Below are 15,872 nucleotides of genomic sequence, written 5' to 3'. Positions count from 1 at the left end.
TTGCGGTCATCTTTGACTCATCTCTCTCCTCTGCCTGATCTACACCTGCAGTTCTCCATTCCCCCTGCAGCTATGCCAAATCACATAGAAAAAATTACTCTGGGAGCTAAAATGTGAGGCTGTTCTTTGTAAGCTTTTCCAGCCCTGTACCAGTTATTATGAAACTTCATCCTACTAACATTACAGACCTTATTTTTTACCATGACTTCTGTATGTCCAGGTCCAGAGTGCAACATTCCTGTGCCTATTTTATTCCTTCCCATGTCTTCCAGAAATCTCCCTATTGCCATCATAGTAGTTTGCAGTATCTGTTTCCTGAGATGTTTTTTAGAGACCGTTTTCTTTTAAGAAATTAACAGAAACCACCTTATCAGTTTAAAGCTCTCTGTGTTTCATTTAATATGTTTTAGGGAGATTTCTAAATCACAGCATTTCCCTGCATCTTTCAATATACCTTGTTTTATCATTTCTGGTTTAAACTCCAGTATAGTCTCAAGCACATCACTGATGCTTTACATAATAGTGATAATAAACATTCTCTGAGCCTTTAGGCTTAAAGTCATAATAATTTTAATTTGGCCCATATTGTAACAGAAATATAAGAAACTTCTTTTCAAAAGCAGCACTGCCAAATTTGACTGTTCAGTTGCTTTCCCTTTTCTGATTCTTTGCCTGTACTTTTCTGTTTTAATTCTTAGATCTTCAGATTAAATTTATTTTCCTGTATTTATCAATAAAATACCAAGCACTATGCCAGGGCAATAGAAAGCTAAGTCATATATAAGTAACAAACTCTCTTCCTGTTTGTCAGTTAGGCTGTTCCATGTATTCAGCTCTTGGATGCTCAGGAAGGCTCAGGTCACCCTGCCTTTACACTTAGCCTATACGTCCATGATGAGTCACCCATGGTGCTATTTGCTGGAGGTCTTTTGTTTGATTTCTATAGAGTTCCTTATGGGCAGGGATTAAATTCCTGTGCATGGATGGGAGAATATCATAACCCAGAAGCTCTAGAATTAGCATCAACCTCCAGTCCACATTTAACTGAGGTGCATTTTCCCCCTACAGTCTTGAAGTGAAACTTTAACTTAACACCTTTAACTTCTGAAGGACATTTGATAGCTTATATGTGAAAAAAAGCATAGTTACCATTTCTAGACAGCTTGTAAACAGTTACACTCTAGGTCAGATACCACAAAAAGACAGTGGTTCTGTAATCATGCTCATTTGCCTCTCTTTGCCTCTAATCCCTTGCCATTTGTAGTATTCCTCAGGTATAGATTTGAAATAAAAACTGGACATGTCACTGTTATTACTGAAAATAAATTCATATTTATCATATTTGACCAGTAATATTAATTTACTCACAGTAAATAAGTAAGAAGATTTAGAAGTGTGAACTTACTCTGTTTAGAGCCTTTATCAAAATGTAGTAAAGTAATGCCACCAACATTTTACTGGAAAATAGCATCAGCTGGATAAAATAGTATTATTATCTAGAATTAGGAGAAAAACAGAAATTGCTGAACAACAAGACCATAAAAAGCTGTTTGGCATGTTGGGTTTATAAAACCAAGCCCAAGGAAATGAATGGGTGCTGGCCACAGCCATCACCTCAGTGCTGACTTACAGAAACCACAAAACAACCTGCCAGCTGCTGCCACTCCTCCTGCTGGGGCAGAGCAAAGGCAAATGGGCACTTACATGGTACTGCTTCCTGCCTGAAAGAATTTTCTGAGTGATCCTGGCTGCCCCCAGAAGAGTGCTTATTAGGATGAGGACAGGAATAGCTCTGGGATGAGACAGCTCAAGCCTTCAGCATGATCATCACCTGTAACTATACGTTCTGTGTTGGGATATGATTCACACTGCACGAGGAGTGTTTGGGGCATTGTGTACTTCAGCAGCTTCTCAGTTCAGGGAAGGAAATGCATTTTACTTTTTAAACACACTAGAAATTTGATTTGAATTTTGCCACTTGGCTTTTTATTTTTAGCATTTGCTACTATTGAGGCTACAGGTAACCACTGTTCCTCTACAAACAGAAATCTCTTTCCTCGTGAAGCTTAACTTATTTTACTGATTTTTTTTCTGAGATCAGTGTTTACAGTGTTGAATGATATAAGATTTGGTGAAGAATTGTCCCTTGAAGAAATAAAGGTGCTTTTCTCTGTAGCATGTGACCTTGCTTTGGTGTGCAATGCATGTTGCTGCAGGAGGGGTTGTCTGTTGGACCTTTGCTTTCCTGTGTGCATGGGTTTCCTCCAGCAAACTCACACATTCTCTAATTTATTTATTTAATTATTGGAGGTTTGTTTGGTTTATTTTGTTTGGAGTTTGTTGGGGTTTTTAACCTTTAAGTACCAACGATCAAAGAATGTTATTTAAATTGTATCCCTGTGGAGATAATGCTGGTGTTTAGATTTCAAAACCAGAAGAAGAATCTTCCAGAAATTATTTCAGACAATTTGCTATGAATGAATAGGATCTGATGTGAAATCATCTTTGGATTAAATTGTTTGGGAGAAAGTTGTGTTAAAATCAACGTGAACTTTATTCTGCAAACACAAATTAACAGGAGGTGCTGATGCCAGGGCACAGTTACTGTAGCACTTTGCATTTGTCTTCACCATTCTTATTTTCACTCCATTTAGTGCTAGTGGCAATGACTGAAATTATACTTCAGTCTTGTGGAAAAAATAATTTCCCTGAGAGAGAATAATATTTTTCTTTCTCCCAAGAGATAATATTTAATAGTTATTGCTCTCATATTGTGCTTTGGATTTGTGAAATAAGCACAGCAGATCTTTTCTGTGTGAGCTGTGCTACAGTTACTGGAGTGCTCAGAAAAGCATCTACCCTGTGTGTCTGAATGGCTGAAATACCTCTCACACACATGCAGCAAAGAATGTGAAATCCTCAGTGTCACATTGGGTTAGAAGTTCAATGAATAATACAGGATAAAGATGATGATGATGATGATAAATTTTGAAAGAAAATAAGAATGAGTGTTGACTGGAGATCTAAATAATAAGATTGCATGTATGTCTGTAGATACGATGAAGCCAAATAAGTAACCCAGAATAGGAGCTTTTCATTTTTATTTAGAAATGTTTTAAAATAGGGTGGTTTTTTCCCTTTCCACTTCACTAGGCCATATTTAAAACTATTTTACTCTGATGTGCACCACATTTCCCACTTTACATTTCTAATTAAAATGTTTGTTGCTATTTGGAACCTCACTGTGTGAAATTAAATAAGCACTTTTTTAACATCCATAAAATAAATCAAACATTCTTTTCTCATCTGAAAGACACACAGTTCAGTCACAGCAAGCTTATTTCTCTGTTTCTTTTGTTTTCTTTTCTTCATCTGCCTGGTAAGCCAATTTTCTGCTTAAGAGCTACTGGTTAAAACTCTTACTTGTTTTGCTGTGTGGACTTTATCCTTTCCCAGCACTCTATGCAAAATACTTCAGTTTTAAGTGTTTAAAAAATTTCACTGAGAAGAGTGATTCTGTCCACATAAGCTAGCACTATTATTTCTCTCAAACATAAAATGAAAGAGGGTGTTTTAAATAGCATAGCAGGCCTCTTATTTACAAAGACTAAGATTCCTTTACTTGGATTGTTATGATTCCTGGCTCTAGGATTTGGGAACCTGGCATGTATAGCATCCCTCATCCTGCTGATGAACTAAAGCCGGTACTAGGCAATACTGCAAGGGGAAAATAATATAAATGTGCAGTGGTGAGTGACTGCTACGTTAATAAAGGAAATATGTATAAATTCCATGGACAGTATTTAAATGCATGCACTGCATTTTTGTAACATTCATGTCATAAAATTAAAATTTTTTAATTAATCTATTTATTTTAAAGAAAGTAATTGGTTTTACTTCATGCAAAACACTTCCAGAAACTTTTTCTTGAAAGCCAAGGCTAAGTGCTTAGTCCAAAATTTATGGGAAGTGTTGAACATTGAATGGACCATACACCCTGCCTTGTGATATTACAGCTCTGTCTTTTCAGACCCACTGCCCTGTCCCCTCCTCCACAAATCTGACATTTTCTGAGGAAACTCCTTCAGGTTTTGCTTTCCCATTCCGTAAGCAAATGTTTTGTTAAATGATTTAATGTTACCTTTTGGGGTTCCAGAGAACTGCTTCTCACCAGGAAGGAATCTCAGTGGATTCCTTTAAATGGAAAGCTAAAGCACTATATGCACTACATTTGCTACCATATGTCCACTTACCAGATAGGAAAACAACTGACAGAATACTATCTTCTTGGGGGAAAAGAAAAAAAAAAGTTTTGATTATTAGACTTATCTTTCAAAAACCTTATTAACGTTTCTGTATTTGTGTGTCTCTGGGCTTTAGTTTTCCAGTTAGTGTCATGAAGAATAAATAATAAAACTAATTTCTGACAGAGAAACCCAAATGTTCCCTCTCAGATGGAAGACAATATTCATTTTTCCCCTTCAGAATGCTGAATACCAGATACATTCACCAGATCTGGAAGGCAGAATAAAGAGGTCTCTTGGCTTGGTTCTCTTCCTGCAAGAGGCACATGAGGCCACTGATGCATGAGAAGCAGCTTATCTGTTCCAATTTGGGGAGAAATGTTTCTCTTGTTTTCCAACAGAATTTGAACAACAGTGTCTAGAAAGGTTTCCTTTAAGCCTTATGCATTTAAACATTATGCCAAACCTTATGTTTTGAAAGGCTACAGAGAGTTTCTCTCCTTGCAGGAACTTTTTCCTAGTTTAGAATTGTGTTATATATAGCAACCAGACCCACCCTAGACTTCATATCAATGATTTGCTCTCAAAACTATGTGAAGCTAGGAAGCTTCTCATCTCAAGACTCATTAGATTAATCTTCCAAAATTGAAGATTTTAGTTCCTTTGAAATTGTAGGTAGTTATCATCATTTTGTCCTACTTTTGCTCTAAGAAGGCAGGACAAAATGATGAATTGGTTGCAGTTTACTTGCTGACTCTCATGCAATCATATGGCAACATTTATTTTTCTGTGACTGTTTCCATTGCTGGTTTCCTTCAGTCACTCCTATGGAGTTGTAAAATACATGTTTCACATCTTTTCTTCTCTATTGCCTTAACCTTCAAGGCCAGCCTCTCTTCCGAATTTAATTTAATTTGATGAGAGCTTTCAGGCTGTCATCAGCCTGATTATTTTGTGGATCTTCATGGCTTTCTTGGAGCTTTTGAAGAGTTGTCCAGAGAAAAATACTGGTTTGGGGTCAAAATATCTAGCAGAATAATGCAGCACTTTGAAACTTTCCACAGGAAGACACAAAAGTGAGTCCAAGAAAGCCTCAAGGCTCATTTCATTGAAGTTATGGAAGCTTTGAAGACTTGCTTGGGCAAGATTTCTGTTTCACACATTTGAAAGGAGCTACCTGAGTCTCTGTACATACTCCTAGGGAAAACTGCAGAACAAACAGTAACACTTCACTTTGTCTTTATTTGGGGTTAGAGAGCTCTGTGGTAACAGTAATCCTTTGTCCATAATAACCTCTTTTAGGAGTTTCCTTGCCATGCAATTTAACACCCTAATAAACACATTTCAGCACTTCTAACATCTGCACAGTCGCCACTGCAAGGTTTTGTGGGCATAAAATTACTTGTTGCAGAGGCTAAGCCATTGGTGAGGGAATGGTTGAGGTGAGAAAGTGCTTTTCAGACTAGAAAAGTAATATAATCTTTTATTTCCTCTTTGACACATATGTTCATGGATGTCTGTTGGTTGATGTGGTTTTCACAGGTTAAATGCATTGGCTTCTGCATCAGGTGCTTTTGGATTAAGTGGTTCTTTGCACGTCCCTAGCTACTCATCTAAAAACAGCAAAGATTTTTGTATTAACTGTCATCTGGTTTCCAGCCAGAGCACTGCAATAATCCTTTTTTTCTTTCTTTTGAATGAGAAATCCTTTTGCAGACAAAATAAGTAAACTGTCAGAACAAAAGATCCTAATCAGTCTGATCAACATCCCAAAAAGCTTGTTTATAACTTTATCAGTTACTTTAGAAGTAATGGGTAGAATCCAAAAAAAAAAAAAATCTGAATTTCTTATTCTCCTTTACAGGATGAAAGGCTAAATTGCATATTCAATTGGCCTTGTGATCTGTGGAAATCAAATTTAAATTGTTCTAACATTATGTGTGCCTTTCTGTTTTCACCCTGAAATGTCTAGATTTCCTTCCTCATCCTCTCTCTACCTTTTAATCACATTTTTTACTCCATTCTGTGCTTTCATACCATGTGGACTCAAGGGGCTTCCAAAAGTTGTGGCAGGTCAGCAGCTTTAATTTACAACGTGGAGATCGCTGTGGGTATACATGAGAGCATGAGAGGGTTCTGCTCAGGTTCACATTTTCCTTTCACTCTTTATTTCTGCATGAACAAACGCCAGCAAGTTTCTGACTGGCTTCCACTACTTTCATTCTTCTAGAGCCACAGGTTTTTTCTCTATTTTTTATGAAATAGCTTTTCATCAGCTCATCTGTAACTTACTCACAGCTCTTGTTTCTCTCACAGTTTCCCTGCTCAAATCCTGTACAATACCTCTCATTCAAACCCGTTTATCGTAGTACAGGAACCTTCACTGGTCTCCACTGCTGCTTCCACCTCTTGAGGGTACTTCCCATATTTCCACACTCCAGATTCTTGCTCTTTACCAGCTGCTTTTTATCACATTCTGCCTTTGTTTTCTTCCTCCCATTCATTTAACTTTCAAGTACCCTGTAATGGTTTCCGTTTTTCTGCTATCACAAATTCATTATTTCTGCCTCTAAAACTGGCACCCATGAACATCTACCACCTTCTCATCTGGCAATGTATAGTAGGTGCTGTTTAAACATGCCATTGTTTCTACCACTTCAGAGTAATATTTTCTGTTACCATGGCCCTCGATGCTTGATGCTGAGAGTAACATACTATAGATTTTTCCTAGAATTTTCGGATTTTTACCCCAGGCCACTTGTGAACAATTATTCTTTTACATCAGTCCTTTCTCCTCTTACCATCACTGACCATACCCTCTTTTATCTTTAGTTCTGCTAACCTGTTAATAGGTTCAGACAAACAAATATGGCTCAAACTCTATTGCAGTTTTTTTAATCAAATGAATTAATCTTTTAAATGTTAAAAGAGTATATTTCAGAGCTCTGTTTCAAGAATTCTTACTTATGACTGAAACACAGGAAAGCTCATTCGCAGCAGTCTATTTTTAAGAGTAAATCGCCACAAATGAGTTCCAAAAGGCTTTGGATTTTTGCCAGGTGCTGAGTTACATCCGCACGGAGTGGGAGCCCCTGGATGCCAGGTTCAGCTCTATGCAGCCCCAGCAGGTGCTGACTGTGGAGCACTCGCTATCCGCAGCCAAGGAGCCCATGGCCGACAGCTGCGTCTACAAGTGCGTCAGGAACCAAATCCAGTGCGCCGCCGTCACCAGGGTCCCCCTGCGAGCCAGGGCCATCAGCTGCTGCAGGGATGTGACGGAAGACAAACTGGTGCTGGGCTGTGAAGACTCCTCAGTAGTTCTGTTCGAAGCCTACAGCCAAGTGACTCTGTTGGCCCAGGCAGAGCTGCTCCCTGCTGTAATAACCTACCACCCTTCTGGAGCCATGCTGGTGGTTGGCAGCTCTCAAGGGGAGCTGCAGCTTTTTGACACGGCACTGTCCCCAGTTAAAATTCAGCTCTTGGCACAAGACTATTCACCTGAGGCAACTCTGCAATTCAGTAAACACTGTGATGTGCCCACCAGCCTCATCCAGATCCAGTGGGCTGCTCCTCTAGGTGCATTTGCCAGTCCTGCCAGCATGGATATTCATGATCTTTTGTTGGTTAGATTTGATAAAGGACCCTTGGGAGTGCTTCACTTTAAACTTGGTAAGTTACTAAGCACATCTTTTGAACCTTGAGCTGTCAAAGAATCATCTGTATCCCACAGGTTGGGAACACCCTAATTTTAGGTATATGAGACCACGGCATTCAAAGCAAATTGCTCCAAAGATAGCTGAAGATACCAATGAGCTCTTTATGTTTCACAATAACTTTATACCTTTTTCTATTCATAGAATAGGACCCCAACCTGCTGTCTGATCAGCATCCCATAATGTTCCTCACTACTTTAATAAATCATTACAGTTTTTCCTCTGGAAAATTCATTTAATCTGTAGTATATAATCTTAAGAATTGTATTTGTTCTGTAGTAATAACCCTAACAAGTCAAAATAAGCATATTTAATAATAGAACAGTAAATTTCCTTTACCAAACTTTTTTTGCATGTGTGATGTATATTGTCCAGTATTCTGTTCTTCCTGGTTCATGAAGTTGCACATTTTTTTTTCCTTTGAAGACTTTCCACAGAAGAAGAATGATTTTCATAACCTCCAGAGAAGTTTGGTCTCTCAATTAATTTGCAAGGAGTTGTGAATAAAAGAAATAATAATTTTAGAAATTATATAGCACTTCTCTTTTAAGTGTGAAGAGACTTTAAAAGAGTAAAACCACAACTAACTTCCTTTTACAAGCAGAAAAAAAAGAAGCAGTAAAGAAAAGCTAAAGGGCTTTCCAAGAGTTACACAGTGGCTGAATAAAGAATAAAACCCCTGCAGTGGCTCATCAGTGAGAACTGTATTCATTTCATTCAAGTCAGGCAAGTTACAGTGGTGCAAGCCCATTGTGAGAGCTAAAAAAACAATCATGCTTAAACCCTCTGACTCCCAAGCCAGTGTTTCAGCAGGGCAGACAGCCATCCTGGAAAATGTCAGCATTTTGCCCATTGTCTGTCCAAGAAAACAGGATTACTTCTGTAGATCTTTATGAGAGTTTTTAATGGTTCTTCTGTATAAAGCTATTGAGATTAGGAATAAACCTTTTTTACAAAAAAAACCAAAACCAAACAAATTGCCAAAATACTCAAAATAACAACCTAGGTGATAGTAAGATTTGAAAATCTAATTCATTTCTTTACTTAATGAGACACACATGTACTTTTGTGGGGAAAAAACTGTCTAAAATTACCAGAGACCTAAAAATTTCAAAGACTGAGTTACAAAATTTTAACCAAGTGTGCCACTGCAAAAAGCTAAATTATTGTAATAGGATGATAGTAACAAAAAGATGTTGGATTGACTTATAGTTGTGTGGTTTTAAAAGAGCTAATCCAGATTATTGCTGTTATCAAAAAAAAAAACCTAATTAAAAACCTGTTTACAGGTTATCATTCATTTGGAGATATTTGTCTGCATTAAGTTCAATGAGGGTTTAATAGTTACAGTGTACCCCAGAACACTAATTGTAACAGCTATTTGATAATTTCGTGCATGTTGGCCATTTAAAAGAAAAACCCTCTAAATTATCTCTGTCCTGATTTGGTGGGATGGAGTTGAGCAGGAGGCACTCTACCCACCTCTACCTTGCTTTTCTTCAGTCCTCCCTGGTGAGGTTTTCTCACAACAGCTTTCCAGAATGCACAGCTTTCCCCTTGCTATCTTTAGCACATTTATGTTCTTACCAAGGCAAGCAGGCTCTCAGTACAGGGATTTAGAGGCCTTTCCTGCTAATTGCCCGCTTGTAAACTTAATTGGACTGTCTCCCTGGGCACTGTTCCTAAATCAATTAGGCAGTGAGTTGGCTGTCACCTCTTTTTCCCAAGCAGGTTGCCTGGAAGCGCACCACCCAGGAGAAGTCAAGCATCCAAATGGGAAGATGTTGACCTTTACAGCTGAAAGTTATCACATTTTAAAATTCATTCTGTATAATTACTATAAAATCTCTTCTAGGAAGAAGGCAAAGCTGTCTCCCTTCTTCCTTCTCTCCCTCTTTGTAGTCCACTGTGCAAAAATATGCTGCTCTCTATTTTGTCCTGGTGTTCAGCTTTACACCTCATGTCCTCAGTTTGCCACACTGCCAAGGGAACACTGTGTTGATTTTAAGTCCCTCTTCACACTATCAGCAGTTTTTAGGTTTCTGCTATTTAAGAAATAATGCAGAACAAATAAATCAATTAAATTCAATAATTAATTATAGAAAAAAATTAGGGACCCATGACAGCAAGACCCAGACAGGCATTCAGGACTGAAATAAAATCCATGAGTAACACATGGCTTGGAATTGTTTCCCACAGAAGTCTGTTAAGAAACTATGTCAGTGAGAATAGGCAAATATGTTTTTAACTTCCAGCTAAATTATGGTTTTGGGTAAGTTCTGTGAATCTCCAGTATGCTGTTTATCCAGATTTATTTCATGAAAAAGTCACATTAAACATACCCTCAAACACTAATGGCAAATATTTTTGATGTCTAATGCCAAACTCATTTCCAAAAGCGGCTTCTTGTCATTGATGTCAACCCAGATCCTGGATAATGCCAAACGTGGTGCTTGTGCCAGTGGTTCAGCATTGCTGGCCTTTAAAGGCATTTTAAATATAGTATTGTATTTAATTAACATGAAAATAAGTATTTTTATCTTCACTGAGAGGTTAATGTGGAGATTGCCCAGCTGCTGTAATACTTTAAAACACTGAACATTTAGGATAAAGTCTGTGGTAACTATTAGATATTACCAAGTTAAACATGGCTGTTATCCAGCATAATGTCCATAGGCTTTAATATATGCAAATATAAGGTGAAATACAATAGAAAACCTTTCTTGGATGATGCTAAAAAGATTAAGAGTTTCTCTGTTACTAAATGTGAATATGTAAGGTTTTTCCCCAAAAAATCTGTTCTGTATATGCAAGTTCTCTGCAGTTTAATTAGAATGTTTTTCTCCCCCTTTTTTCCCCTCATTTCTTATTTCACATCACAAACAGTATTCACAATTATGAAAGTTTTGTGAGGTATGTTTTATAAATAACAGGTCTGCTCTTCTCTGTTACCAGGCCTCATTTACCCCAGCCAGTCCTATGGTTTTAATACCAGTATTGAAATTCAGCTTGTTCCCTATCTCATCAGAACTTTTTCCATATATCTAGTTTCAACAAACAACATCAGAATATAAATAGAGAAAATGTTTGTTTTTTTTTAACCAACCTAAAAATGATGGTTTTATTTAATGATAGAGAAACAATAAATTTATTCTGGTCTCTTTCTAATATTTAGAGGAGTTCTGATAAAGAGTACTCTGTCAGAGCCATCCAAAGTGAGCAGGAGTTGCTAAAATGCTATGTGTGGCCAATGTCACATGATCATTTGGTTAGTCAGAGACAATAAATAACATTACTTCCTGCAGCTTTTTAGTCCCCTTTTCTCTTTGGAAGCTGAGATCTACAAGTCAAGAAACCTCTGTGTGGCAAGCCTGTTCTTGGTTTCATGTGAAACTGTAATTCAAAGGTCTGTAGTATCAAGATGATGATAGCTTCCATGGTATACCCTCATCAAAAAAGCTCCACTTAGAGAATATTTCCAACCTAGAAGGACATTCCAGAGCAGTTGCAATGTGGAGAGTAATTGAGTAAGAGTTGCTTTGAGGTTGGAGCTCTCTACACTTGTCTGCAAAGATACATCTGTGTGAGACAAATTCTGGGGTTTAGTGTTGTCCAGCACTATTTCCCAACAGAAAGGAGATGCTGTGAAAGTTAATTTACTACCTCCCTTGCAATATTGATAAACTCCAACTACAGTTATTCCATCCTTTCTAAGCCAAATTTCATTATGTAATGTCACCAGTGACTTTTGGCTACATTCATTTAATATCCATGTGTGAAGTTCATTGATGATTTTTTGTCTGCTGTCCAGCACCCTCAGTCTAAGTATAACAAGATAGTAAGGTGCTATCTCTTATAAAAAATTTAATACTGAAATGCATCAACCTTATTTTAAATTATGGCAATTGTTTTTAACTGTGCTGAGAAGGAGTCAGCTACTGGTTTACATACTCGGTATAAAAGTATGAACCCATTACCTCTGGTTGTAATATTTCTTGCTAAAGGTGTGCTCACAAGAGGACAGCTGGGCCTTGAGGAAATCATCCACCAGTATATTCGTTATGATGAGATACAGGAGGCAATTAATGTCTTGAGCACCATGAACTGGAACACAATGGGTCAGCGGTGCTTTATCTGCCTGAGTGCCATTTGCAACCACCTCCTTAAACAAAAGCTTACACCAGCCAGAGAGGGTAAGAGACTGCTTATATTTCTAATGGATTTCTGTGGTGTCTTGGTAATTCATGTGTGGATTATGACTATGTATTTATTGACTCTATAAAGAAGATAGTAGTGAGACTCCAGACAGTCAGCCAGATTATGGTGCCTCATAATCACATGTCATTTTAGACAAGTAATTTCAATAAAATCTGGACCAATGCGTTGACTACATTTTAGTTTGTATCAATAGTGACACTAAAATAATGCACATTGTAATATATATATATATATATATATATATATATATATGCTGTAGGCATTACTTAATATACATGCCATTAGCATTCATTACATTCTATAAATTTAGTTTATGTTACAGGCAAAGATTAGTTAATGCAGAATTGAAATATTTGTGTTATATTCATGCTGAGACAGCACCAACTTAAGGAGAGATGTTTTCCTGAAATGGGGACAAGAGATTTTAGTATGTTTTTTAAGGTGCTTTCAAAGGTCATTCTTTCATTCCAAGATGCAAAGGCCTTGAATACACTATCCTCTGCTGCCTCCTTTAGGATTAAAGCATTTGTCCTCACTGTAATCTAGCCCCCTGCAGTAGTAGCTAGGGTCCCTCAGAAGAAATTATGAATTTTAAGTTTAGCCCTGTCTCTGCTAAAGCCTGGAGTGGTGCCTTCCTCTTGATTTGCTATCTTGAAACTCAATAGACTTCAAGATTTAAAGTGCTTTAATTTAGAGAAGGTGTTATCCTCCAGTCTAGCAGGCAGACAGCTGGAGACCAGACATCTTTTGTAGGAAGAGAGAATACTCAGGATGCTGGTGTGCTTGATGATAGAAAAACTCCAAGGTGTCCTACATTGCTGCCAAACCATCAGCTATCCCATTTTGTGGGATCTGATTAAAAAAATCTCCGTGTTGCAAACACAACATATAAACTCTAAATAAAACATGCTTTGAAAAGGACCTGTGAAAAGGGCTGGCTATGATAGTCTTCTAAAAATATATACATTATAAACAGATGTCTGTGTATTTCCCCCATGCAGCTCCCTAACACTGTTTACAGAAGAGAGAATTTTATTCCATCCCGGAGTTATTCTATCTAAATCTGAAAAATTTGGCATGGTAATTTGTTTACTTTTTTATTAACAAAACCCAGTGGGACCTTTTATTTATAGTGATGGGGCCGTTATCTTTGAGATCTTTATCCTGCCTTCAACATCAAGCTGGGCTATTTAATGAATGCATAACTGTGCCAGTAGTCACTCATATTCCATGTCAGTTGAAATATTTCAGAAGTTCTAAACATGCTGTCAAGAAAACAGCAATGGCAAGGGAGTATGGCTTGTTTTTCTATTTTAATCTAAATTGACTGCTGCTTTGAAAGAAAATACCTTTAAAGTTCGACTTATCTTACTATCTAGATTGGAGATAACACAAAACTAATTTACTAACAGTTTGCCTGTGTAACTAACTCAGTACTATTAGCACATTTAGTGCTATCAAGCCTAATAAAATCAAATGTAACTATGCTTGGAAGTAAAGAGTAATTGTCACTAAGTACAGAAATGCCTAGTTCAGACAAACATTAATAATGGAAAATCAATGAGATTCTGTCTGCCTAATGAGACAATAGGTTATATTTTGCTTGTAGAGCAACATAAATATACAGCAAATACTTATATAGCAAATCCTCCTTTTTTGCCTATAAGGCCTTGTACTACATTGTTGACTCTGAAGCAAAAGCCAAAGAGCATAAATATTATTGATTATTTAATTTCCTTTCAGCTAAGCATGTGGAACACATAAGTATACTATATGTTTACTTCTATTGTTTATAATTTTGTATTTAAAAAGTGCAGAAAAATGCCTAAGAGCTTGAGCTGTGGAGTACAGCAGTCAGAAAGTATTTAAAGAAGAGAGACCTTGTATAACAAAAGGGCTTTATTTTATTGATTACAAGGGAGGTTATCCTGTTTCCCACCACTACATGCTGTCAAACCCTTAGGGTTCCTAGACCCTTTTATTTAAAATTTTTAAAGATCTGTGGACTGAAGGAGGTTCCTTAGACCTCAAGGCCATCACAAAGAGGGTTCTGTTACCTGCTGACCTAACACAATAATCCCTGAAAAACTGAACTCCCTTGTTGTTTGCCTAAGAGGACAAAGACGATTTGAGCTAATTGAGAGTTGATCTCTACTGGACAATCTTGTTCACACTGTATGTCTCATGAGTCACTTTTAGTTGTAGGCTGCTGGTGAGAACTTGATGTGACTTCTTTATCCTTTTGATAGCTTCTGTTGCTCAAAGTCATTGTCAGCTGTGCCTCCAAGCCAAAGTTTATATGCACATTTCTGTTTGTACAATCTGTCATATTTTAATTTCATCTGTCCTTCAACAACATCACATTTCATCACTGTTTCAGGAATTTGACTGACTGCAAACATGAGCAACCTGTTGTAATTGAAACTAATTCACTTGTTTCATTGCTGCTGTGTTTGAATTCCACAGCACAGCTTGAGGCAAGCCTTGGAACCTTTTATGCTCCAACAAGACCTCTCTTGGATAGAACTGTGCTGGAGTACAGGGACCCCATCAGCAGATATGCAAGAAGGTTCTTCCACCACCTGCTCAGGTGAGTGACAGTTTCAGCTTCTATCAACTTAAAATTAATTGCATATTTCAATAACTACCTACTTTAATGTTGTTAACATTTTCCAAGAGGACCACCCCTGAAAAAAATGCATTAGTTGTTAATGTATGTTTAACTTGCACTTTGTTCCTTTCAAATAGAGTAATGCAGATAAAGTGCTATTCAGAGCTCTTCTGTCATCAATACACTTAAAATGAATCATCCTTTCTCATTTAGCTTGATAGAAAAAAATATACCATTCTTCTGAGAGATTAATATTCACCAACTTCTTGCAGATTAGTTATAGAAAGAACTTAGCAACTTGAAGAAAACACTGAGTTTATAAAGATGCTAGAACACAAAAGCATGCTGCATGGTCCAGGACATTTTTATCTTTGCACCACTGAAATACGAACATTTTGTTAGTCTCACTTTTAAAATTCTTATATGTAAATTCAGGTTCCAGTAATTTTCAATACCATTAAAATAAGAGGAGAAAATGCAGTGTTGAATTTGTCTGGGAATTGTATAGAATCATAGAATGGTTTGGGTTGGAAGGGACCATTGAACACCATGCTTATTGGTGTTCATCTTGTTACAACCCAGCCACCATGGGGAGGGACACCTTCCACTAGACCGGGTTGTTCCCAGCCCCATGCAAACTGGTTTTGAACATTTCCAGAGACAGGGCATTCACAACTTCTCTGGGCAGCCTGTGCCAGTACCTCACCACCCTCACAGTAAAGAATTTCTTCCATATATCCACCTAAATTTCCCCTCTTTCACTGTGTAGCCATTACTCCTTGTCCTACCACTGCAGTTCCTGACAAAGTCCCTCTCTGGCTTCCAAGTGGGCTCCTTAAGATACTGGCAGGTTGCTATCGAGTCTTCACACAACCTTCCCTTCTCCAGACTGAGCAGCCCCAACTTCCTCACCTTGTCTTCACAGGGAAGCTGCTCTGATATTAGATGAGAAATAATAACAAATTCAGCAAGAATTTATAGTACATTGCTTTTTTGTTGAATTTTTTTCAACCCATTATAAATATTGATATGCAGCAGTTCAACCTGTTCACAAATATAGCTGTGATATTCCCTCTGGGAATTATC

The 15,872-nt window shown here is 37.5% G+C and overlaps 1 protein-coding gene across 8 annotated transcripts in view; it reads left to right on the top strand.

Moving 5' to 3' along the window:
* Positions 1-15,872, top strand: part of WDPCP (WD repeat containing planar cell polarity effector) — a 147,135-nt gene that overhangs the window by 68,075 nt on the left and 63,188 nt on the right. For all 8 annotated transcript variants that reach the window (XR_007777174.1, XM_030236108.2, XM_050972666.1 and 5 more), the window contains 3 exons: positions 7,304-7,913; positions 11,962-12,150; positions 14,642-14,765. Coding sequence is in view for 7 of the 8 variants with exons in the window: in XM_030236108.2 (XP_030091968.1) it covers positions 7,304-7,913; positions 11,962-12,150; positions 14,642-14,765 (923 nt within the window). In the remaining variant the exon portion in view is untranslated. The remainder of the gene's footprint in view (positions 1-7,303; positions 7,914-11,961; positions 12,151-14,641; positions 14,766-15,872) is intronic.

This window comes from Serinus canaria, chromosome 3, assembly GCF_022539315.1.
Source record: "Serinus canaria isolate serCan28SL12 chromosome 3, serCan2020, whole genome shotgun sequence".
Lineage (NCBI taxonomy): Eukaryota > Metazoa > Chordata > Aves > Passeriformes > Fringillidae > Serinus > Serinus canaria.
Note: the sequence above shows the minus strand (reverse complement) of the source record. Positions and strands in the feature narration are given on the sequence as shown.